The following is a 25,305-nucleotide window of genomic DNA, read 5'->3' as shown; positions in this document are numbered from 1 at the left end:
TTTTTGTTCCAGTGAGTTCTCCTGCCTTGATGCTTCCTGACAGGCAGACGAGCACTGTGGCACTGTGTTCCTTACCCTGCCAGGAGAGTTTTCAGAATTAAGTTGCTGCAGAGAGTCGGCTGACAGAAGACATGGAATGAACAGTTGCTATTTGGGGGTTTGTTTTCTTTGGAGTTGTAAGTGGCTGTGGGTGGTTTGCTGGAGTGGCACAGCCTGGGTGGAGGATCACAAACCCAGGGGCTGCTGCTGCTGCATTTCTACTCTGGGACCAGGCTGAGAAGACACCGGCTTTCCCTGTTGCAGCTCCTCCCGTGCAGAGGATCAGAATAATGCCCCCTTTTAACTTGCGCGGATTCTGGGAGGATTTGGAGACCGAAGAAGAAAGTTGGCATAGCAGTATATAGTTGTTTTCTCTTTTAATTTTAAAAAATGATCTTTTTTTTTTTTCTTCGTGTGCATTGGTATTTTGCCAGCATGTTTGTTTGAGGGTCATGGATCCTCTGGAACAGGAGTTACCAGACAGTTGTGAGCTGCCATGTGGGTGCTGTGAATTTGAACCCAGGTCCTCTATGAGCCATCTCTCCAACTCTGTGTGTGTGTGTGTTATAATTGAAGTGTACATTATTTACAGTAAAGCAGATGAGTCCAGAGAGTAAACTTCCTTCCCTCTAAAAGCTGTCTTGACCTCCTAGCCCACCGCTTAGGACTTGGGAGGAGATACACAAGTGTTTCTCAGACTCTTGTATTGTGGGGAGCTCAGACATGATTAATGGCTGTTGTCTTAGACTTCTGGCCTGTGGGCTGTGACTGAGTCCAAGGGAGGAATCCAGAAGGGCTGAGAGTCTACAAGGAGATTCTTCTTGCTGGCAGAGGAGTGAGTCAGAAATGTATGTAGACATGGGTATCACCCCCTCCAGAGCCCTTTCATTATTCATAGATACTTTCCCACTTCTGCCTCTTCCAGCTGGTTCTTTTCCCCCTTAAATAAAAAATAACAATACTAATTTTTTTTAAGATTTTATTTATTTATTTTATATATGTGATGAGTACATTGTAACTGTCTTCAGACATACCAGAAAAGGGCATCGGATCTCATTACAGATGGTTGTGAGCCACCATATGGTTGCTGGGAATTGAACTCAGGACCTCTGGAAGAGCAGTCAGTGCTCTTAACCTCTGAGCCATCTCTCCAGCCTCCAACAATACTTATTTTTACAGGTGTGTGTTTTGCCTGCATGTGCGTCTGTGCACCAAGTGTGTGTGGTGCCTGTGGAGACCAAAGAGGGCTCTGCATTCTCTGGAGGCCATGCTCTTAGCCACTGAGCCATTCTGCAGCCTGCCAGCTGGGCCTTTGTGCTCTAGTGCTCTGGGAGGTGCAGGCTCTGTCTCAGAGCTGTATTGTGTCTCCACCTTACCTCCCCCTGGCAAGTAGGCAGGCACAACAACATTCAGCCCCTCTTCCTTCGGCCCCAGGCTCCCAGAAGCTGACTTCTCTCTGGGTCTTCAGACTGTGAGACCACACATCTGAGATAATTTTGGCTCGTTTGTCTCTGCTTTCTTTGGATAATTTAAAACAGAAGTTTTCTTTTTGCTCAAGTGAAAAAAGACCCAAGAGCAACTTTTCTGATCCAGTTTTTTGAAGTACAGTGGAAGTTTTAATTGCTGACAGGGTGGGAGTAAAGAAGGCTATGTCCAAACTAGATTCCTAGTGACCCACTTTTTAAACGGCTCCTGAGGTGGAATCAGTTGGGGAGAGGCAGCAGTCTGGGCTGTCCGAAAGCTGCAGCCGTATTGGGGCACACGTGGAGGCGGTGGATAGAGAAGAAGGAGGGTGATGCTTAGGTTCTAATGAGTCCCTGACTCTTAGAAATAAAAAGACCAGGAATTATCCCATTTTACAGACACGAGAACTAAGACTTGTGACCAGAGCCAGATTTCAAGTCATGAATGGTCAGAGAGTGGTGTTGAGGAGGAGGGTGGATAGCATGGCAGGTGTACCCCTCTCGTCTTGGTTAGGGTTTTACTGTTTGGTGTGTGTGTGCGCGCGCGCGCGTGCACACGCTTGTGCATGTGTGTGTGTTTGTGTGTATTAATGTTTGTATATGTGGAACTCCAGGGAGTCTCTTTTTTCACCTCCCTCTGGGATTACAAATGTGTTGTAATCCTCCTCTGCTTCTAAAAATTGGTTTCAGGGATGGACGGACACTCAGGTCTTCATGCTTCTGGCAAATGCTTTACCCACTGAGCCAACACCCTGGGACCTTTTCCCCTTTTAAATGTCTTTATTCTGTCCCCTAATCTTTTAACAATTATATTGTTATGTATATACATTATCACATGCCATATTGCATCTGTGGAGGTCAGAGGACAACTGTGGAGTCAGCTGTTCTGCCTTGTGTTGTATAGGTCCGGGGGAATTGAACTTCGATCATTAGTCTTTACTCACAGAGCCCCTTGTTTTTTGAGACAGTGCTCAATTTATGCAGTCCAGGAACCAGAACCTAGCACTCTAACAGCTGTATCTTCAGCACTCCTGCTTGTATTTGAGACTGGATCTTGCCTAGCTCAGGCTGCCCTAGAACTCATGATCATCTCCTGACTTTGCCTCCTAAGAGCTGTGACTGTGGGGCAATGTGATTACTTCCTACCCTGCATTCTTTCCTGCACCACTGGACTTTGGCCTACACTGCTGTGACTTGCTCAAGGGAGCAGAGATTATTTTTATCCAGTATTTCAGGTTTTGATGATTCTGGGCACTTTGACACCTGTCCTCCAGTTGTTGCCTTACATTCATGACATGTCACATACATGACACATTTTATCTGCTGTGTCTCCAGGGATGAGCAGGTAGTGGGCTCATGACCAGTCTGCTGTTGCTTTTAGTGCTGGAGACTGAGCCCAGGGATTTGCCCACGCCATTCGAGTGCTTTCCAGTCTCAAACTTGGAATGTAGCCAACATGGAATGCGAGCTTCTGATCCCCCTGCCTCTTTCCCAGGGGCTGGGGTTTAAGCATGTGCTACCACATCTGATTTTTGAAGTGCTGGGATGGGACCCAGAACTTTGCAAACACTAGGCAAATAACCTGTCAACTGAGCTACATCTCCAGCCACCGGGTTCTGTGTTTTAGTTGTGGTAAAAAAATATATATAACACAGAAGATAAAACTCATCATTTTAGCATGTAGTGACAGCTCTGTGACATTAAGTACACTTACTTTGTTAAACTGCTCCCTTCACTATTTTTATTTGAAAAAAAATTTTTTATGAGCATGGGCATTTTGCCTGCATGTATGTCTGTGTGAGGGTGTCAGGTCTTCTAGAACTGGAGTTAGACAGTTGTGAACTGCTGTAGGTCTGGGAATTGGACATGGGTCCTCTGTGAGTGCAGTCAGTGCTTTTAACTGCTGAGCCATCTCCCAGTTCCTGTGTTTACTCTTTTTTTTTTTTTTAATTTTGAAATTTTTGCTTTATTTTATGTATATGGATACTTTGCCTTCATGTATGCATGTGTACCATGCCTGGTGTCCAGGCAGGCCAGAAGAGGGTGTCAGGTCCTCTGGAACTGGAATTACAGGTGGATGTCAGCCACCATGCAGGTGCTGAGTTGAACCCAGGCCCATTAGAAGAGCAGTCCTGATCTTAACAAGCTGAGCCCTCTCTCCAGCCCTCCCATGCTTACTCTTAAGTAAACTATTCTCATGTTTGGCTCCTCCTGTCGTTAGGATGAGTTGCTTCTCAAAATGGGACGCAGTAACGGAAGGTTCTGGAGTCAGAGGGACTGAGCGGGATGGAGTTCGGGCGCCATCTCTGGCTAAGTGCAGTTGTTTTGGACATAGGGGCTCATTACCCCAGGCCGACTTGGAACTTCCGGAGGATGGCCTTGAATCAAGAGAGTCCTCTGCTTCCACCTCTGAGTATGGGGATTACAAGCAGAGCCACTGCTGCTCTTGTTACAGGGGCTGGCATTGGTTACTCCGCAGCCAAAGGGTTTACTGACTCGATGACTGTGGGAAAGGGCGGGGTGGGGCTGGGCTCTCTTCTGCCAGTTACCACCTTGTTTTTGACTCCCTTGTAAGTCTACTCATTGACTAGCTGGCCAGTATGGTTAATAGTTTTGTTCCTGTTAAGTTCTTCCTACCTCTTAATCTCCCATCGCAGAGAGAAAACTCAAAAGGATTCTGATTGGCTGCTGGGATCATGTGTTCACGACTAGCCAATCACTACAAACCGGCGCTTTTGAGATCTGTGGCTAACAGGCCTACCGGACCCTGCATAGGGAAGCGGTCTGTTTGCTAAGGCTTTAAGGGGTATATGTTCATGGGAAACTGTTGTCTGTCTCATCTCTTCTGTTTCCTGATCCGGCTTATTGTCCTGCTCAGGTGTTGTCTCCTAGCTCAAGCTGAGCTTGTAGGGAAAGCAGGAGACCGGGGTTCTGCTCCTAGGCCCCCTCCTTCAGTGGTTACCAGTTAGGATCTGCTGAGCTCTGAGCCCAGGGCTTCAACTTCCTATGCATGAGTGTCTCTGAGCACTTGCTGTGTACCGAGGATCCTGAGGGAGTGGGACATTGCCTGCTCCTCGGGGTACATATTCTAGTTAAGCTGCGTGCAGAGTAAAAGGAAGACAAGCATCAGGGCTCTGAGGTTTTTGCCCTATTTTTGAACGGACCAATCAAGCACAAGGCTGTCTTCCTAGAAGAAAGTCTTTCCCCCCTCCCCTGGTTAGCCTGCTGTCTTTTGGACAGGGGAATGTGTCTGTCTCTGCAGCCCTCTCCCTGTGATTCGGAAAGGCCGCGTTAGTTTGGTCTCTTGCTCCACTCTTAACAGTTGTACACTGGAAGCGTTTTCTGCCCACATTCCTCTTTCCCTACTTCCACCCAGCGTCCCAGCCCCCAGCTCTGTTGTTATCTCCGTTGCCAGGGCGCTCTCATGCTTGCTCAGGCAGAAGGGGGCTTCTGTTGGCATGGATTCAGCTGGAAGCTAGGAAGAAAAGCCAGTTGGAAGAGAAACAGTACATCCCAGCCTGGGAACGGAAACCATGGGCGGGCAGTTTGCTTCTGTCCCAGTCCAGGCTAAGGCGTCTAGCCCAGGGCCTGACTTGTAAGGGAAAGAGCGCCGTGCTTGCCGCTTCCTTCTGTCCTTTCTTTTCCATTTTTCTCTTCTCTTTTTTTTTTCTTTCTTTCAGGTTTTTTGTTTTTGTTTTGTTTGTTTGTTTTGTTTTTTTGAGAGATAGAGATAGATAGATAGCTTCTCTGGGTAGTCCTGGCTGTCCTGGAACTTGTTCTATAGACTAGGCTGCCCTTGAACTCACAGAGCTCCACCTGGCTCTGCCTCCCAAGTGCTGGGATTAAAGTTGTGTGCCACCTGGCCCAGCCACGACACTCTTTTGTTTGTTTGTTTTGTTTTTGTTTTGTTTTTCGAGACAGGGTTTCTCTGTATAGCCCTGGCTGTCCTGGAACTCACTCTGTAGACCAGGCTGGCCTTGAACTCAGAAATCTACCTGCCTCTGCCTCCTGAGTGCTGGGACTAAAGGCCTGCGCCATCACTGCCCAGCCACAACACTCTTTTTAAAAGCATGTTCTTAGCTTTGCCTTGTTGAGGTGGTTGTGGTGTTTAATCACTGCTGTTGGAACTAAGATGACAAATACTTTAAATCCTCTAGCCTATAACTTGTTTTCTCTTAGGAATTTGAATCATAATTTTGTTTTTCTTCTGGCTTCTTTAAAGATTTTTTTTTCTTACTCTGTTTTGAGCACTTTTTTATGCTTTTTAAATTTTTTTTGATTGATTTATTTATTTTATGTGAGTGCACTGCAGCTGTCTTGAGACACACCAGGAGATGACAGCAAATCTTATTACAGATGGTTGTGAGCCACCATGTGGTTGCTGGGAATTGGACTCAAGACCTCTGGAAGAGCAGTCAGTGCTCTTATCCGCTGAGTCATCTCTCCAGCCCCCCTCTTATGCTTTGAGATAAGGGGGTGTGTGTGCGCGCTTGTGTGCTTAGATCATTATTTTTTGAAAGTTTTTTTAACCTAGTGCCAGGTTTGTTTCTTTTCAGGTAGTCTTTGCTGTTGTGTGTCCACATTTACCAGTCTCCCCTGTAGTATGAGTCCTACTACATTGAACATAGAGCATAGTTAAACCTGTTTTGTGTTGTTGAGACAGGGTTTTGTTGTCTAACCTTGTCAACTGGTCTGGTACTTAATGATATAGCACAGTCTACTTTAACTTGAAACAATCCTCCTGTCTCAGTTTCCCAAGTGCTAGGATTATAGGTATGACTGGGTTGTAACAATAATAATAGCTTATAATTGGTCCTGGTTGTGGCTGTCGATATACCTCAGTCGTCAGGGTGATTGTCTCAAATTCAGGAAGGCTGGGTTATTTCCTCAGAACTCTATAAACTAGATATAGTGGTTCTGCCTATAATCCACCTGTAATCCCACTACACAGGAGGTAGAGTAGGAGCTGCAGGAAGAGTAGAAGTTCAAGGTGATTCTAAGCTATGTGGTGAGTTTGAGGGTAGCCTGGGCTATCTAAGACCCAGAGGCTGGAGGGATAGCTCAGCAATCAAGAACACTTTGGCATAGGACCCAGGTTCAATTCTCAGACCCATATGGCAGCTCACACCTGTCTGTAACTCGAATTCTAAGGGATCTGATGCTCTCGTCTGACCTCTGCAGGCTCCTCCATGCATGTGGTGCACATACACAGACAGACACACACACACATTTAAGTACATACATACATGAAAGTAAAACAAATAAATAACTAAAAATACAAAAACCACCCAATCGCAAAACCAAAGTCTCTCCCAGTTCTGGCGTCTGCGCTTGTGCAGCACTGCTTTGTAACTGGCTGAGGGTTTTCTTTATGTCATGGTTCTCACCCCATCTTTACAGTATGGTTATCGCCCCATCTTTTGTACATAATCGGGAACTTTTGGTTGAATCACAAGTGTAAACTTTTCCTTGTTGGATACTATATTTCTGTATTCCTATAGAGCTTTTTTCTTGGGAACCGTTTGTCCTTTTAAGGTCTGTTAGATATGGCGGGCAGATGAGTAATGCCAGTACTCACGAGTCGGAGACGAAGGCCAGCCTGAAGGTCCATGTTATCTTAAAAGCCCCACACTGGGTGTTTATGTGGCTATAGTCCAGCACTCAGGGGTTAAGCAGAAGGGGAGTTCAAGGTAGTTCAGGGGTATTTGAGAACCCCTTAAACTCGAAAAGAAGTGGCTAGGGGTGGAGTTATAGCTTGGTGCTAGGACTTGTATTCCTGTTTGAGACACTGGGTTCAGTTACTAGCACACGGAGAAAAGAGAACAAAGCAAGCCATGGCTGGAGAATCCCTCGCAGGGGAGGATGGCCGTGCTGGAAGTGTGAGAAGTAGGCAGGAGGGATCTGTCTCACGTCACTTCTTCCCGAGTGTCATTTGTGACTACCATTAAATCTGTGTGCTGACTCCCTCTGCCTTAGCTGGAGTCTCTGATCTTTCCAAACACAGGTTGTGAAACTAGTCAAGAGGAGAGGCTGCTAATACCTCACATGTGATTACGTGACATAATCAGGAAGTGGAGTGTGTGGGTGTTAATTACATTTCAGGATGATACACATCTATCAGAGTTTTATCTTTGTTTTAGTCTGCTAGTAGAAATCTCAGAACTGTGCGCTCCGGTAATACCGATTAAGTTGGAGGAAGACTCGGAGAATATCTGTTCCCCACTCCCTTGCCTTTCCTGGCCGAGGCCGTGAGATGGGAGGGGTCCCACTTGTGACATATTTTGGTGATGACACAGTGGGAGCTAGATGCCATATACAGGACCACAGGGTGTGTGCTACAGGTGCTGTCGTGAGCCAAGTGTCCCTCAGAGGTCAGAGAGAGAGCTGTCCATTCAAAACAACGCACCTAGATTCTGCTTGTCTGTTACCTTTAATGCTCTGACCTGGAGCAAGGGGTTGAGCTTGTTTTCAGTTGGACGTAGGCTTAGCTGTCTGAAGGCAGGCTGTTTCCTCCCGAGGTAAGCTAAAGATTCAGAATTATCAGGAAGAGATGGGCTCTAGTAAGCTGAAAGTACAGGCCTCTTCAGAAGCTGGGCATGCCCAGTGCACACCTGTAATCCCAGTGTGCAAAAGGTCCTGAGACAAGGGGGCTCAAGAGCAGTGAGGCCATGCCACAAAATAATGGAGATAGATGGACGGAAAAGTAAGTCCTGACCGCTCCTAAGGTCTAAGAGATGGGCGCCAGGCTGCAGAGTGGGCTCTGTGATGCCACATACTTAGCATTTGCAGAGGAAGCCCCAGATGCGAATTCTGGGGTAAAATAAGTAAATTTACATTTATATAAGACCTTTTGTCTATTTTTTATTTTGTTTTTTTAAGACAGGGTCTCATGTAACATAGCTGATGCTAAGCCTACTGTGTAGCTAAGGAATGGCCTTGAACTTCTGGTCTTGCTGCTTCCACCTCCCAAGTGCAGAGCTTACAGGTGTTTGCTGCGTAGCAAGCATTTGTCTGCTTATTTTTATGAATTTGCTTTCCTTCCTTGAGACTGGGTCTCACTTTTGAAGTCCACACTGTCCTTCAAACCAGAATCTTCCTCCCTCAGCCTCATGAGTGCTGGGAGAACAGCTTTGTATCACTGGCTTTGACACGTTTTAATAAAGACATGGAATAGCCAAGACCTATGGGCTGTCTGGTTCTCAGTTTCAATGTCTGAGAGTTGTTTAAGTGGAATTCAGTGTGGCTGGTAAAGGAGAGGACCTTGGCTTTAGGTAGATCCTCAATAGTCAGGGATAGGCTAGTGTTTTTCGTAAGATCTTAGCTCTTTGTCCTGTCCTGAGTTATCACCAGGCTGCCTGCAGTGTCTAGGAAGTGAACCACCTTTGGGTCAGGGATGTGGCTCAGTGACAAGTACTTGTCTAGCACATGCATGTCCCCAAACACAACAACAACAATAAAAGCCCTGCTTCTCCCTGCCCAGACAGAACCCTGAGGTAGCAGAGCCGTGGGGAGACATTAGCCACCCTATTAGGAGTAGGAGGTGCCTGCCACCCTGGCCTCTGAACCCTCTCCTTTGGTGGGTGACTCCCTCTGCCTCTCCTTTCTTGAGTCTTTGGCCATTGCTTATCATAGTCTAGAGCAGTCTCCTTTTACTTACTGTATCTGCCACCTCGCCCCAAGTATCACAGGATGGCCAGGCCCACTGTCCCTTAACAAGCCACTGGGCCTTGTGGTCTCAGAGTTGAAGGAATCCCAGTGAGAACTGACCTGGAGAGAAGTGGGTGGGTGAGTGACAGTTTGAGAACAAAGCTCTTCCCAAGAGCTCTGGCCTTCCAGAGAAGAGACCAGTTTAGACCCTTGGGACCCTTAGGTGAGAGGACTGAAGGCACTGATTGACAGGCTGGGCATCCACTGCCTCCATGCAGTACAGAAAAGTGGGCTCTGCCTATGGGGGCACAGAGGAGCACACACATCTTCATTTCCTTGGTGCTTGCACAGAGGCCCCTTGTTAGCCTGGTGCAGGGTCACTAACTTATGCCGAGAGATGCTAAAGTGCTGGAGTTTAGCATATGATTTTTTTTTTTTTAACCAATCTACCGAGAAGTAATTTTTTTGTCTAGTCAGAATTTTTCTGCCTGCTGTCTTGGGTTGCAGATGGTTGTTTCTGGGCAGATGCCTTGGTGCCAGAATACTAAGCTTTCAGAGTCTGGGTGCAGCAGGTAAAGCCACGGTTCATGCAGAAGCAGGCCACAGAGAGAGACAGGCAGCCTGTTTTTGATCCTCTGCCTGCTACTTTTTTTTAATATTACACTGATTTTTGTGTATATGCACATGGGTACTTACATACCAGTATGCTGGTAGAGGTCAGAGGACAACCTGTAGGAATTGGTTCTCCTTTTACCATCTGTCTCACAGACTGAGCTCCTGCCATCAGGCTTGGTAGTAAGCAACTTCAGCTGTTGCATCATCTCACCAGCCCCTCCCCACCTGCTTTAGATGACGTGTCATGTATCCCAGGAAGCCTCAAACTAGCTATGTAGCCCAGGATGACCTTGAACTTCAGATCCTTCTGACTGGCTCAGATTACAGGTCTGCACCACTACACCTGGGTTCTGGGCTTCTGGGGATAGAACCCAGGGCATGGAGTACACTAGGCTGTGAGCTGTATCCCTGCCTCTGTGTGTACCTTGAACAAGTGATAAACTCTTTGCTCCTCAATATCCTAATCTGTTAAGTAAGACAATAATAACACCTACCTATGGGGTCAATGGGAGGATGGTAGATGACCAACAATCCCCCCCCCCCCCCCAAAGTACCAATAAGCATGGAAAGTGCCAATCATGACACCTGCCATCCTGGACATGTTGGGCAAGGCAAGGAAAGAGGGAGAGGAGAAAGAAGTAAGCAGTGTGGCTTGAGTGCCCCATCCATCCAGTATTTTCTTAGAGGTTATCTTCCTCTCTGACCATGAAAGTGTTAGCACCACTCTCACTTTCAGAGTGGTCTAATAACTCAGCCTGCCTCTTGTTCAGGATCAGGGCCAGAATTCTTTTGGTAGCAAGCCCCATGATCCCTTCATGTCCTAGTGCTAATTGGCCTTAGCCACAGGTTGGGAATGCTCAGGCTGGCATTGACAGGAGTGACAAGATGCTTTTGTATGTGATGCATGTGTGGGTGTGGGCACTGATGCATGTGTGCTGGTGTGTGTGCACAGGGATGTGGAGGCCAGAGATCAGTGTCAGGTTTCTTCCTTAGTTCTACCTTCGTCTTCGAGGCAGGTTCCTCACTGAACCTAGCATTCACTGATTCAGCGATGCTGCCTGGCCATGATCTCCAAAGATCCACCACCGACCTTCATCTCCCCAGCACTGGGGTTAGAGCTGTGCATCCCTGGTGTTTTATGTGCTTGCTGGGTCAGAGCCCAGCTACTCAGGCTTATGCAGAAAGCACTTGGGGTTTTTTCCCAAGCTGTAAGGTTTGTCTTTGTTTTGTTTTTCAAGACAGGGTTTCTCTGTGTAGCCTTGGCTGTCCTGGAACTCACTCTGTATGTAGACGATGCTGGCCTCGAACTCAGAAATCCGCCTGCCTCTGCCTCCCGAGTGGTGGAGTTACAGATGTGCACTAATCCAATTCAGGTCCAGGCTATGTTTTACAAATACATGTCTCAGTCTGTGTGTGTGCACATGTACAGTTTTGATTTTTTTTAATCTTGGAGCTGATGATTATATTTTCCTGTTAAAATAGGCTCTGACCAGAAATTCTGCACTTTCATATACCAGTGACAGACATTTTCTGAGCCTGTACTGCATATCAGACTCTGTGCTCAGCATGTCACGTACCTAATTTTGACTGGCATCTTCTTGAGATGGGTGTTGTCACCACGAGGATTGGTGAGGTTAAGCAATTGGCTCAGTCTGATAATGGTGGAGCTGGACCAGGAAGCTGGCCACCTGGACTCCCTAAACCACTGTTTTAACACGCTGTAAGTCAGCAGATCCTGTTCCCTAGACCATGCAGATGTCTCAGCCAGCTTTACACAAAACACACAGTTTGCCATTTCAGTGCCTCTGGGTGGGTCAGCTATTCTGTAAGGTTGTTAATTGTGAGGCTTATTTCTTTCCTCTTTGTCTGTGTTAAACAGAGAAGAGGCTTTTTTTTTTTTTTTCTTTTTCTCTCTCGAATCTTCTTTGCAGAGTACTGTATTCCCTGTGTGTTTGCTGATGAAGTCAGCAGGGCTTTGGACTCCCATTTCCTGGTCATACACAAGTTCTTACTTTACCATCTCTAAATGGAGATCATTAGCTCCAGGCCACGGAGAGCAAATTAGGGGAGCAGGGAGATACATCACGAGAATGAGGCTGCTTGGAAAAATGTGCCTGTGCTTCTGGCTGAACTCCCCAGCTGTGGGAATAAATACGTTGATGTCAGGGTATCCTTCCACGGCTGTTGCAGAAGGAAGCTGGCAGTCTACAGGTAAGGCTGAAACAAAGCAGCCAGTCTGGGCTTTAAAGGTACATCTTGGCTTCTGAAATTAAAAAAAAAAAAGACTACATTTCTTAGAGAGCGGGAGGTCAGCTTGTAGGAAAGGATTTCTGCCTTTCTACCGTGTGAATCCGAGGATCCGACTCAGGCTGGTTGCCTGCTGGGCCTGGCTTTTGAGGAGTTTCATGTTCTCTCTAAAGCCTAAGTTGGTCCTGCTGCCCTCATGCAGGGTAGGAGAATGAGAAGTGGTGCAGCCTGGTGGGACTGTACCACCTACTACCCTTGACCTTGGTCAAATGATAACTGGTCTTTTCTGATTTGTTTTCTTCCTTCCTTCCTTCCTTCCCTTCCTCCTCCTCCTCCTCCTCCTCCTCCTCTCTCTCTCTCTTCCTTTCTTTCTTTCCTTTTATTTTATGTGTACGAGAACACTGTCTTCAGGCACACCAGAAAAGGGCATTGGATCCCATTACAGATGGCTGTGAGCCACCATGTGGGTGCTGGGAATTGAACTCAGGACCTCTGCAAGAGCAGTCAGTCAGTGCTCTTGACTACTGAGCCATCTCTCCAGCTCCCTGATTTGTTTTCTTTTTTTTGTTTTTTGTTTGTTTGTTTGCTTTTGTTTTTGTTTTTTTCAAGTCAGGGTTTCTTTGTGTAGCCCTGACTGTCCTGGAACTCACTCTGTAGACCAGGCTGGCCTTGATCTGCCTCTGCCTCTGCCTCTGCCTCTGCCTCTGCCTCTGCCTCTGCCTCTGCCTCTGCCTCTGCCTCTGCCTCTGCCTCTGCCTCTGCCTCTGCCTCTGCCTCTGCCTCTGCCTCCCAAGTGTGGGATTAAAGGAATGTGCCACCACTGCTTTTTTTTTTTTTTTTTTTTAAAGATGAGAGTTTTTTTTTTTTTTTTAAAGATTTATTTATTTATTATATGTAAGTACACTGTAGCTGTCTTCAGACACTCCAGAAGAGGGCGCCAGATCTCGTTACGGATGGTTGTTAGCCACCATGTGGTTGCTGGGATTTGAACTCTGGACCTTTGGAAGAGCAGTAGGGTGCTCTTACCCACTGAGCCATTTCACCAGCCCCCTGATTTGCTTTCTTAAATCAGGGCTTATTCTGTTGCCCAGGCTAGCTAGCCTGGGATTACATGTAAGCCACCATGACTGGCCTCTTTTTCTTCTAATTTAGGATTTAGGAGAGCAAACTGTCATTTTTCAGTTCCTCCATAGGTCATCAGAACTCTTAGATAAGGGGCTGGAGAAATGGCTCAACAGGTCAGAGCACTGGCTACTCTTCCAGAGGTCCTGGGTTCAATTCCCAGCAATTACATGGTGGCTCACAACCACCTATAATGAGATCTGACGCCCTCTTCTGGTGCATCTGAAGACAGCAACAGCGTACATTAAATTCATTCATACATACATTCATTCATACATAAAATAAATAATTCTAAAAAAGGAAAAAAAGAAATTTTAGATAAGATTTTCGAAGGGCAGACTTTAGGAATGAGGTGAGGGAGCTGGGATGGTTCCACAGATAAGTACTGTTCTTGCAGAGGACTCAGCTCGGTTCCCAGCACTGACCCACACTGAGCAGTTCACAACACCTTATCTCTAGCTCCCGGTGATCCAGCACCCACTTCTAGCTAATTGAAGAGGTGCTGGGCTTTGGATAACTTTTACTTTGTATAACTGTGACTTTGACTTTTGTGTCTTGTCTTGCTCTCATACATAGGACAGATGAGCCCCTGCCCTGCTTTCAGTAAAATGGCCAGTGGCTGGATACCTAGTTGTGGTCTCCTAGCTCAAGGGTCTCTGAAAATCTTCACAGCACAATGAGGCAAGAACCCTTAAGATGGCTAGAGTAGATGAAGCAAGCCTTCTTAGCTGCCGTTGGCTCACTGTGTTTCTGGGGAAATACCGTCTGGAGTGTGCTGGTGTTTGCTGTGTGGTTTATACTGATTGGGAAAGTAGTGCATATGCCACTTCCGTGCCCTCCCATCTTACTTTTACTGGGTGTAAATTATGACTCTTGGAAGGACTGCAGACACTGTCCATTCTATGAGAGCTGCTTCCCGAACCCACCTTGTCTGTGCTGAGGCCCTCAGCCTGCAGGGCGTGTGTAGGCATGCTTTCTCCACATCTGCTGAGATGCTTTGGGCTGTCTCACCTATACTGAATGTGGAATCGTCACAGTAGACAGACCTCTGTTCTTCCAGGAGAATCTAGCTGACCTTGGCCTAGAAGAAAGGAAGTCCTCTCTAGTTGTACTGAACTGATAAATCCACTGCTGTCACCGCCGGATGCCTTGTAGAAGAGGTTTCTAGTCCTGGGTGAAAGTTTCTCCCTGAGTCGCTCTGCTTCTTCGGGTATCTCTTGCATGCTGTCTTTTGAAGAGCTGTTAGGAGGGTCTAATGAAGCAACTGTCTGGAGACCAATGTTTATTTCAACATGGTTGCAGTTGCTTTTGCTTTTGCTTTCAGAGCCAATAAAGCTGGTTATTAGATTCTGTAATTGCTGCTGTAATTACTCTCTTGGAACTAGCAAAGGCATAATTAAATATGGAGATTTCACAGACTTTTTTTCCTCATCTAAAAGCAACCTCTTAAACTTCTGTTGGTAGGGTTAAATTTAGGCTACTAGAGCCAGTGTGTTTATATATGACCCTAAGTTCTGTAGCAGAAGATGGCCTTCTCTGAAGATTTGGCTTTGATGAACAGCTGTTCCTTAGCTTCCAACTTGTTTCTTTAATCCAACCATCCAGATTTTGGGGAGGTTGGCCCCCAAGCCAGTTTGCATTTGTTTATGTAAATACTGGGTTTGGGCTTTGTGGACTTTGGCCATGTAGAAAAGCAAGTCTGCTTGGAGATCTGGTTAGAGCTGGGTATGGTGGCTCATACCCATAATCCTGTCAGCATCTGAGAGTCTGAGACAGAGTGATTGCTGAGAGTTCAGGGCCAACCTGGACTATTGAGTGAATTCCAAGCCTTCCTGTCTCAAACTCCCACTACCTCAAATAGCCAGGTGGAATGGAGGGAGTCTTACTTGGACAGTGTTCAGAAAGAAGTGTGTCATTTGGCCCATGGAGCACCAGGTTCCCCCAGATCCCCTCCACTGCGACTTCCCACAGTTGTAAGGCATAGGAAGTGAAGTGCTGTGATACCTGTGTTTGCACATGTTCCCGTGGGCCAATGCTGACCAAATGGGTTGCTTTATTTGTGAAACATTTGAGGGGTTTCTCAGGGTGTAGCTGTCAGGTAATTTAAAAATACAGACTTTAGAAGGGATAGGAGAAAAAACACCCACAGTCCCTGCCACACAGCAGCCTGGGAGTCCACTGCTTTCTGGCTAAGCTTTCTAAGCCTACAGAAGGAGGGTGACCCTGGAGGCCAGGGTGTTTGCTGGGGACCTTTCCTTAGGTTTTGCATACTTACCTTAATAGTGAGGGGCTTGCCAGAGATCCTGTTGTATGGACCAATAAGACAGGGAGAGGTGTACCCCACCTGTAGACTCCTACATAGAACATGTATGTTCCTCTGGTTACTCTGATAAGCTCATTGCAAGTGGACAGTATCATTAAATAAAAAATGCATTTAGTATTCCTTATATAGCTACCTTAAGTGTTAGGATAGGACCATTTGTATATGAAAACACTTGAAGTCACTTGAGTTTGTGGTACTAGTGAACAGTAGGCAAGAGTTGGGAGTGGCTGAGCTGTCCTCTCCGCACATATCAGAAGGTGACCCCAGAGAGTGCTTCCCCTTTCTGTCCCTAAGTCTTCCTGTTAGGCTGGGATCTGGAGTTTCTGTACGACGACAGGGTGCTGGAGGGGTTGAGTGACATAAGGAACTGTCTATCTGTCCCTGTCCCTTGGTACTAGAGATTACACAGGTACTCAGCCATGGAGCTACATTCCTGACTCCTTTGTAAATAAGTTCTATTCTCATTTGAGCCCTGAGTGTTGGGGATGGCTAGGAGGGGGGATCTGAGAAAGGAACGCCTGTGAGGTGTGACGCCTTGCCCGAGAAGGCCTGAAGGAAGACCTGACATCCCTGGATGTTGGGGTGGGGGTTTATGTCACAAGTGAAGTAGCCCTAGGCATGGATGGTTAAGGGCCTCTCTCAGGGTAACTTCTTGCTGCTATGGTTGTTGAAGATGGCAGATACTGGGGTTCCCAGGACTACACTTGTGGAGGAAACCTACCCCTTACCTAGGCAGGACCCTGAGGGTCGATCGATAGAAGCTGTAGGGTGGCAGAGAGAGCTATGGGAAGTTTTTAAGCAAAAGTGGTTGGATTTATTCTCCTTGGACACGTCTTGCTGGGCTGGGTGACTCCCTCCAGGGCATGCCTGCTGTTTTAATCAAGTGGGAGGCTGAACAGAGTGGCACAGGGTTGTCTTTGGATCCACACTCTGTAAGCTCCTCTTTGTGATTTCTGCCTGGAGAGCCTCGGCCGAGGAGCAGAACCGCCCTGAACTTCAGTTTCCTCGTCTGCTGAAACCTTGTAAGGTTGTTCTGAGGCACTTGCACAGCACACACGTGAGAATGCTCAACAAGGTGCTGGTCGGCCCTTTCAGCTTTTCTAAGCAGATCCAGTAGCTCTTCAAACTTTAATGAGGAGCAGTGCATTGCTCTTCTTGTTTGTTTCAATCTCTGAGTCAGCGGTTCTCAGCCTTCCTAATGCTGCGCCCTTTCATGCAGTTCCTCATGCTGTGGTGACCCCCCAACCATACAATTATTTTGAGGCTGCTTCATAACAAATTTTGCTACTGTTGTGACTTGTAAATGTCTGCTCTGCAGAGGGTCTGATGTGTGACATGTTGAGAATCACTATTCTGTCCCTCTCTCTGAGGGCGTTAGCTGTACTGCGGTGCTCGAGATTGAGCCCAGGCCATGCTTGCCCTGCCATTGGCTTATGCCCTCAGTCTTAATCAAGTTAAATGTTCTCTCAAAGACCTATGTCGGGCATGATGGCATCTACCTTTATCCCAGCACTCAGGAGGCAGAGTTACAGGCAGTCAGATTTTTGGGCTCGAGGCCGGCATGGTCTACAGAGTGAGTTCCAGGGCAGCCAGGGCTGCACAGAGAAAAACTGTCTCAAAAAACAAACAAACAAAAAAATTTTTTTGAGACCAAACCATTGGCCAAGTGGTTCTTAGGACAGATGCCCAGGCTAACAGTCATGTGTCTTCAGCCTTCAGCCGTTGGGACACAAAGCTCACAGTAGAGAATGAATGAATGAATGAATGAAGTAATCTTACAGTGTTTCAGGTAACTTCACGGTTCTGTGTTGGATGTTGGGAGTAACCTGTGGAGCATGTGCCCTGCAGGCTGTAAGGTGTACACACCTGGAAGTGGAAGGAATGTGTTAGTTTCTGTGACATACAAAGAAACCACCTGCAGCCTGTGGAGATGGCACTGGAGCACCCCTGCTGTATGAGGGAGTACGTTCACAAGCATGCAGATAAATGCAGCTTCCCTGGTCCAGCACAAGCCAGCTGTTCCTTCTGCTCGAACCTGCTGGGCTGCCTTTCTGAGACTGTAAGGGGAAGGAGCCTGGGTTTGAGTGGGGAGATGCACTTTGGTCCTAGCTCTGCCACAGATAGATCGTCTTATTGAATCACTTGTCAACGATCTATTTCTATACAGGCTGGGAGCTAAGAAAGCAGATACCATCAATCTGACCCAGTGGTCAAACTCCAGATTCAGTCGTGTTGTGTGTTTCCTATTATAGAGAATGGAGTACTGGCCGTCTCTAGGCATGTGGCTCTCGGGTTTTGTTCACTTGACTTCCAGACAGAAATTCCTGCTCAGAGCTCCGCTGCCATCTTACTTTCAGAGCAGAACAGTTTACAGGATGGTTGGCTTTTGTGTGGCATAGCATCTTAACCCAAACTCATCTAGTATTTGCTATGGTCAATTCTTTTTTTTTTTTTTTTTTTTTGAGACAGGGTTTCTCTGAGTTCCGGGCTGTCCTGGAACTCACTTTGTAGACCAGGCTGGCCTCGAACTCAGAAATCCGCCTGCCTCTGCCTCCCGAGTGCTGGGATTAAAGGCGTGCGCCACCACGCCCAGCCGCTATGGTCAATTCTTATTCTTGTTATTTAGTTGGTATGGGGTGGTGTTTTATAATAATTTGCAGGGTTTTTTGGATGTGATACCTGCTTTACTAATCTGTTAGGCTTCTGTGTGTGCTAGGCCTGTTCACTCCTCACAGTGAACATAGCAGGGAAGCGAAGCCTCTCACCTCTGTCTGTGAGCTGTCGTTTGACCCCAGAACTTGTTCTTACTCTGATATGTATGGTTGCCAGAGAGTTTAAGCTTGTGTTTGCATGCTTCTTCCTGTCTCCTTGTGAGGTGTGTGAACTTTGTGTGTTTCCTTAGAGAATTGAATGTGCCCCTGGGTAGAAGATGTCAGTCATTAGCTGTCTTACAGAGACTACAGCTGAGGCGAGTACAGTGCACTTGGGAGGAAGGCTCTGTGTCCTGTCTAACGCCATGCCATGCCATGCCATGCCGTGCACTCAAGCCCGTCTTCTTCCCTCTAGCCGCCCTGCAGGCTCTGAAGCGCAAGAAGAGGTATGAGAAGCAGCTGGCACAGATTGATGGCACCCTGTCAACCATCGAGTTCCAGCGGGAGGCCCTAGAGAACGCCAACACCAACACGGAGGTGCTCAAGAACATGGGCTATGCTGCCAAGGCCATGAAGGCTGCCCACGATAACATGTATGTGCCGCTGCTGGGGTTGTGGCCTTGGCCGTGGCTGGTTGCTGTGTTTGTCACCGTCTCTGGAGTTTGAGTGGATGTGTCTGCCTCCGCTATTTCCATACAGAGCTTGGGAAAGGAAAGCTGTCTGCTTGTTTCAGCTAATTCTAGGTTATTGTGGTAGGCAGTTGGGAATGTCCTGAGAAGGTCTTCTCGGCCACCTCTGTCCGTCATACTGCAGAAGCCTGTGTCCCAGAGAGGGAAGCCACTGTTCTGAGTGTGGACAGGACTGGGCCCTGGCATGTGAGCCTCCTCCCAGGGCTTTTTATATGTTCTTAGTCTATTCTGGGGCTGTGACTGTCCTGTGCTCCTGCGCTCCACAGTCCTTCCTTCCCTGTGGATGGTTGCTTCTCATGCAGCTGGCCTGAGGACCAGAGACCCAGCCTGGTTCTACTTGCAAAAGGCAGGGGTCTCTCTATGAAAAACTGCACTTGTTATAGCTTTTGACACTTCAGCCAGCACAGAGGGGCCCTTGGAGCACTTGCTGCTTTGGCATGCCGTAGCACCAGGATCTGCTGGACACAGCCTCATGCCTGCCCGTAGCAACTGCCCTTCCCTTACATATGCTCCAAAGCGGAGTCGAGCGTTTGTTAGCAGTCTCTATGAACCACGTTCATAGTAACTGGAAGAACTTGATGCTCTTTGCTCTAGGAACAGGGGGTGCAGGAGCATTGCCCTCCTCCATAAGTGAGGCGTGGGATGTGCTGCTCAGGCCACGGCCTTGTCCCTTTAGTTGTGTTTTCCCGGACATTTAACACGAAAGATATTAAGAGTGTGTATGTTTTGAAGTATACAGACCATCCTGAATAACTGTGTGTGACCCAGTGTATAAAACGTTTGCCTTGCCTTTGGGACTTAATACACTGCTGTTCAGGTGACTACATTTTCTAGTTTGCCCTCCTGTCCAGAGTTGCTTTGGGGGTTGAAGATGAGGTCTTGGTGCAGGAGTTAAAAGTTGTCACCCTATTTGGAACTTGAGTGGATGTGTGTTTATCTGATGTGTTTACAAATCCTGGTGTGTGGGGGGCGGGGGGGAGAGGGGATGGCTTTGATGCCACCTGGCTGCTAAGCCTACTTTCCTTGGGCGTTGGACTAAGTGATGGTTAAGGACACTTCCATCTGCCTGATTCTCAATTTTACATTTACTTTGACTGTGGGGGAGGGGTGTGTGTCAGGGGACAGCTTTGTGGAGTCAGTTCTTTCTTCCACCTTTATGTGGGCTCTAGAATAAGAACTGATCACCCGGCTTGCACTGCAAGCACATAACTGACTGAGCTGTCTCACCAGCTCTTGAGTCCCAGTTTTAAAGGGAAGGAGGAAGGCAGGAATAACAGGCCATGTCCAGAGGAGACTTGCTACTGTGTGCTGAGAAGCAGATGGTATGCAGCGGGTTCGCGCTGGGCTGGGAGCAGCCCTAGGTAAGATGATAACTTGTTCCTTTATTTCAAGGGACATTGATAAGGTGGATGAGTTAATGCAGGACATTGCTGACCAGCAAGAACTTGCAGAGGAGATTTCCACAGCTATCTCCAAACCTGTGGGCTTTGGAGAGGAGTTCGACGAGGTGAGTGACTCCAGGAAGGCCACCTGCATCTCTGGGTGGCAGACTTCATGCTCAGATACAACAGACAGCCCAGTGTGCACATCCTCGGGGTCTGGGTTTGTTTGTTTAGGTTTTTTGATTCAAGGTTTCTGTGTGTAGCCCTGGCTGTCCTGGCACTCATTCTGTAAACTTGGCTGGCCTCGAACTCACAGACATCTGCCTGCCTCCGCCTCCCAAGTGCTAGAGACTAAAGACTTATGCCACCACCACCTGGCTGGATTCTGGATTTTAAAACAACAACAAAAAAAATTAATGTATTTTATGCTTGGCATGGTGGCACATGTGTTTAATCCTAGAACTCAGGAGGCAGAGGCCAAAGTGGTCTCTACATAGAGTTCCAGGGCATTCAGAGTGACAGTGAGACCCTGTCTAGAAGAGGAGGAGGAGGAGGAGGAGAAGGAGGAGGAGGAGGAAGAGGAAGAGGAGGAGGAGGAAGAGAGAGAGAGAAATTTTATTTTATGTTTATGGCTATTCTGCCTGCATGTGTATCTGTATATAATTTACATGCCCCGAAGGCTAGAAGAGGGTGTCAGCACCCACTTGGTGGCCAGCAACTCTCAGTAACTCCAGCCCTAGGGGATCTGATGCCTTCTACTGGGGGCACTGCATGCACACGGTGCACAGACACAAATGCTGCAAATCTCAGGGCAGGAAGACAGCTCTGAACCACAGAGCTTGGGCAAGCTTTTCAAAAGGTACACAAGGCTGAATACATCACTCAGTGCAAAACGCTTGCCTAGCACATGCGTGGTCCTGGGTCCAGCACCTGGTATTTCTCTTGAGAAGGAAGGAAAGAAAAGATACAATTCACTCTCTTAAGAAGCTCATGGCCAGGACCCCAGATGTATACGCACACCAGGGATCCCCTCAGAAGGTTCACAGGGCATCAAGGGGCCGAGTGGCTGCAGGGAGAGTCCCAGCAGGTTCACAGGGCATCAAGGGGCCAGATGGCTGCAGGGAGAGTCCCAGCAGGTTCACAGGGCATCAAGGGGCCAGATGGCTGCAGGGAGAGTCCCAGCAGGTTCACAGGGCATCAAGGGACCTGATGGCTGCAGGGAGTAGGGAGAGTCCCAGCAGGTTGACAGGGCATCAAGGGGAGGTGTGGCTGCAGGGAGAGTCCCAGCAGGTTCACAGGGCATCAGGGGCCAAGTGGCTGCAGTCCCAGCACACTTCCTTTTGCAGGATGAGCTCATGGCAGAGTTGGAGGAACTTGAACAAGAGGAGTTGGACAAGAATTTGTTGGAGATCAGTGGGCCCGAAACAGTCCCTCTACCAAATGTCCCCTCCGTAGCCCTACCATCCAAACCTGGTGAGTATGCCCACAGTTGGGACACACCCTGGTGCCATGTGAAAGGGGTGATGTCATGGTCAGTTGACTTCGGTTTGGCATGTGTGGTGATGGCCACAGTGCCAGAGCTGTGTGCTGGGTTTCTCCAGAACAGGACTTCCTAACCTCAGCACGGGCAACATAGCCAGACAATTCTGGGGGAGCAGTGGGGATGCCTCGTAGCATAACCCCCGACTTCCCACCGGATGCCAGTAGCAGCCACTGACACACCGGTGTGTCACCCTCAGTGTCTCCCGGCATTACTGCATGTCCCGTGTGGGTTGGGAGTGGGAATTAAGAGCCTCTGTTCTAGTGAGGGAGGTTAAAGGATTAGAGGGAGGAGGAATGAGGGAACCATGTAATTGTTTTTTTAATTTAAAAATTGAAAAAGAAAAAAAACAAAAAACCTCTGTTCTAGAATTTTTTTTTTTTTTTTTTTTTTTTAACCACCAAAATACAGGTCCGTTCTGGGCACTGTGTGTACTGTGAACTTAAGTCTTGCCCCAGCTAGGAGCCCATGCTGTTCTCAGGGAGGGAAACGGCTCTAGCTGGGTGGAAACCTGCTTCTGTCATTTCTTTCCTTGCCTGCATTTTTCTCCCTCTTCCCCCCCCCCACCCCGCCCCCCAACCCTGAGTGTTCACTCCTCACAGAGATGCTCCACCCACAGCTCTTAGAAAGTCAGAACTGCCAGTCTAGAGTGGCAAAAGAGCCTACCAGCAGCAGGGTGTGAACAGGGCACTTCCTTCCCCCTCCCTCCACCGTGGTAAAGAGGAGAGCCCCCTCCCACCCCACCCCCTGCCATGGTAAAGAGGAAAGACCCCTGGCAATTCTGCCTGCAGCTCTTCCTCTGTTGGAGGCAGTCTAGCAAAGCAGGCTCCAGCAGATCCATGTGGAGTTGGCTTGGCAAGGATTGTGTCTCTTGGGAGGGAAGCTCCTGTCTGTCTCCCCAGCTCCGGGAGCTTAGAGCCAAGGGACCCTCAGTGTGGAAACAGTCCCACCTGGTGTGGCCACCCCTGCTGAGGGCTGAAGGGAGTTGTTGTGGAAGGTGTGCCTCCGCTCAGGACAGGGCTGTGTGTGTGTGTGTACACATACACATAGAGAAGCATGGCTCCAGCTCCCAGCCAGGCTTCAAAAAGTGTCTTTTCTGTATCCACAGCCAAGAAGAAGGAAGAGGAAGACGACGACATGAAGGAATTGGAGAACTGGGCCGGATCCATGTAACTGTTCCAGCAGAGGCTGGGCCCAGACGGACTCTGGTGGCCTGTGCATCGGGCAGGCATGTGCGTGCGCAGGGCAGGCAGGATGCGGTGCAGGCAGCCTCCATCGCTCAGCTCTCACCCAAAGCAGTAGCCGCACCACTGCTCACTCTCGCATAGCATGGTCTGTGCCCAGGGGCGGGTGGGGGGAGGGGGGTGGGGGGGAGGTGCCTGCTGTTTATAATGTTGAATTTCTGTAAAATAAACTGTATTTGCAAATCCAACACTGAGTTGCTGGGCTGCGCTAAGCCCACTGCTGCGTCCTCTGTGGAGGGTCGGCCGTTTGCAGTTGAAGCGAACTGGAAATGTAGCCCTGCAGCTGACGTGTCTCACTCTGTAAGACGTGTACGGTACTGACAGAAAAGTCGTTTTTTAAAAGCCATAGATAGGCTTTTCCTTGTTCTTAGCTGTAATAACACATCTAGTTTTGGTTCCCTCAAGAGCTGTGTTTCTGTCTGTCACCTGTGTACTGGCCCCATGTCTACCATCCTGGCCCTTGTCACTCCTGCCCCCCTGGTCTTTTGGAGTTTTTGACACAGATCTGAAATGGATGTGTTCTCTTGCGAGCGAATAAGATTGTTAGAGTTAATTCCAGCTATCCAGTTTTCTAACTTAGCTCTAAGGTCCTCATTGCTGTTGTGATAATTGATACATAGCTCATTGGAAACGTGTGCATACATTTATATTCAGATGAAATTATGGTTTGCACCGTCTATTAAATATCTCGATTTAATTTTCATATCGCTGTGTGTTCAGTCAATCTCTCACCTTCCCTGGGAGCTGACCCTTTCCAGGCCAACACTCGTCCAGGGTCCTCTGGGGAAACCTGAAGGGCTTGCGAAGACGGATCTTCTAGAAACCGAGAGATCCTGGAGGCCCCAGAGTTGTGGTCCCACTTAGCCTGGGACTGCCTGGGTCCACTGTCAGAGAGATGGTGCTTATGCAGCCCAGACTCTTCCCTCCTGGTCTGCCGACAGCACCTAGGGTGGTGCCTGTGGGAGCCTCTGTCTGGTGGAAACTGATGCCCTCGTGAGACACGGCCCAGTCAGGTGGTGTGTGTTCCCGTAGCAGGAACGTGTGGTGGGCAGAGGACCGATGCACGGGTGCTCACATGACGCTCACACGCTCCATTTGTGTCTGCTGAATCACTGCATCTTTGGCCCAGCACTTCCACCCTGCACTTTTCTTTATCCTTCTACCCTCTTGTGAAACTGACAGATGCTTTGGGCACTCTCCTCCGGCCAAGTAGGTCTCCACCTTCCTCCTGATGTCAAGTTCAGGATTGAGAAGTCACCCCCACTCCCCCAGCTTCTCAATGTCCTAAGATTAAAACCAGGCTGAGTTCACAATGGGATATTGTTATTTTCAGTGTGCCCAGATCAAGCTGCCTACTCTCCTGCCTTAGTCCGACACATGTCAATGTTTAAACATTTGATTGGGGACTTGATTACAGTTTCCATCACCATCATGGCGGGGAGCGTGGCAGCAGTCAGGCATGGTTCTGGAGCAGTAGCTGAGAGCTCACATCTAATCTACACTTTAGAGGCAGAGAGACTGGGCCCAGCGTGGGCTTTTGAAACCTCAGAGCCTATTCCCCAGTGGAATATCTCCTCCAACATGGCTGCGCCTCCTAATCCTTCCCCAGACTTAGCGTTCAAACCCCACAGCTCCCTAGGTCGGTCTCGTGTTCTTTGTATGAAGCAGTTCCTACCCTGGCTGCCACACTCAGGATTGAGGCTTGATGCCTGAGTTGAAATTGCCTGGTTTGGGGGAGATTGGGTTTGGCTAATGTCACAAGCTCTACTTGCCAGGGTCTCTCTGCCAACAGGACCGGGGCTCCCAGGCATCCTTTGATGTGGGGAAACCAGAGCAGCCTTTCTTGAGTCTCTCCAGCTGCCTAGAACATCTATCCCTAAGTCTGCACGAGTAGAGCTTCTTGATCCCCCTCAGCTCTGACGGGCACAGACACCAGGGCGGTGTCTGGGCTCCCTCCAAGAAAAGGGTGTTTATTTCTACGAGACATATACCTCGTGCCTGGGTCCGTGGGGCATAGTGCTCACCAGTGTCTAGAAGTTTTTCTTTTTTCTTTTTTTTCTCTCTTTTTTTTTTTTTTTGTTCTCAGACCTGAAAAGATGTTATTGTACTAGATACTCTGGGTACAAGCAACAGAAGACAGCCAACACATAGAAATGATACTTACTCTAAATTCACTCAGGTTTTTTTGTTTTGTTTTGTTTTGTTTTTTTTTTAGCACCTACTCTGTGTAGGAACTTGGGTTTACATGCAACAGAGCACCTTGGGGGACTTGCAGGTTGGTCTCAGGACAGGAAGTCTCGATGGAAGTGTTAGGGTTAAGTGGCTCGACTGTGTTCTCAAGAA

General features: G+C 48.1%; 1 protein-coding gene across 1 annotated transcript in view; it reads left to right on the top strand.

Moving 5' to 3' along the window:
- Positions 1-23,150, top strand: part of Chmp4b (charged multivesicular body protein 4B) — a 36,889-nt gene extending 13,739 nt beyond the window's left edge. The window contains exons 2-5 of the mRNA XM_021156597.3: positions 18,523-18,700; positions 20,189-20,303; positions 21,525-21,651; positions 22,827-23,150. Coding sequence (XP_021012256.1) covers positions 18,523-18,700; positions 20,189-20,303; positions 21,525-21,651; positions 22,827-22,891 — 485 coding nt within the window. The 3' untranslated portion in view covers positions 22,892-23,150. The remainder of the gene's footprint in view (positions 1-18,522; positions 18,701-20,188; positions 20,304-21,524; positions 21,652-22,826) is intronic.
- Positions 23,151-25,305: the final 2,155 nt, after the last annotated feature.

Source organism: Mus caroli, unplaced genomic scaffold (genome assembly GCF_978045245.1).
Source record: "Mus caroli unplaced genomic scaffold, Mus_caroli_1 scaffold_2, whole genome shotgun sequence".
Classification (NCBI taxonomy): Eukaryota; Metazoa; Chordata; class Mammalia; order Rodentia; family Muridae; genus Mus; species Mus caroli.
Note: the sequence above shows the minus strand (reverse complement) of the source record. Positions and strands in the feature narration are given on the sequence as shown.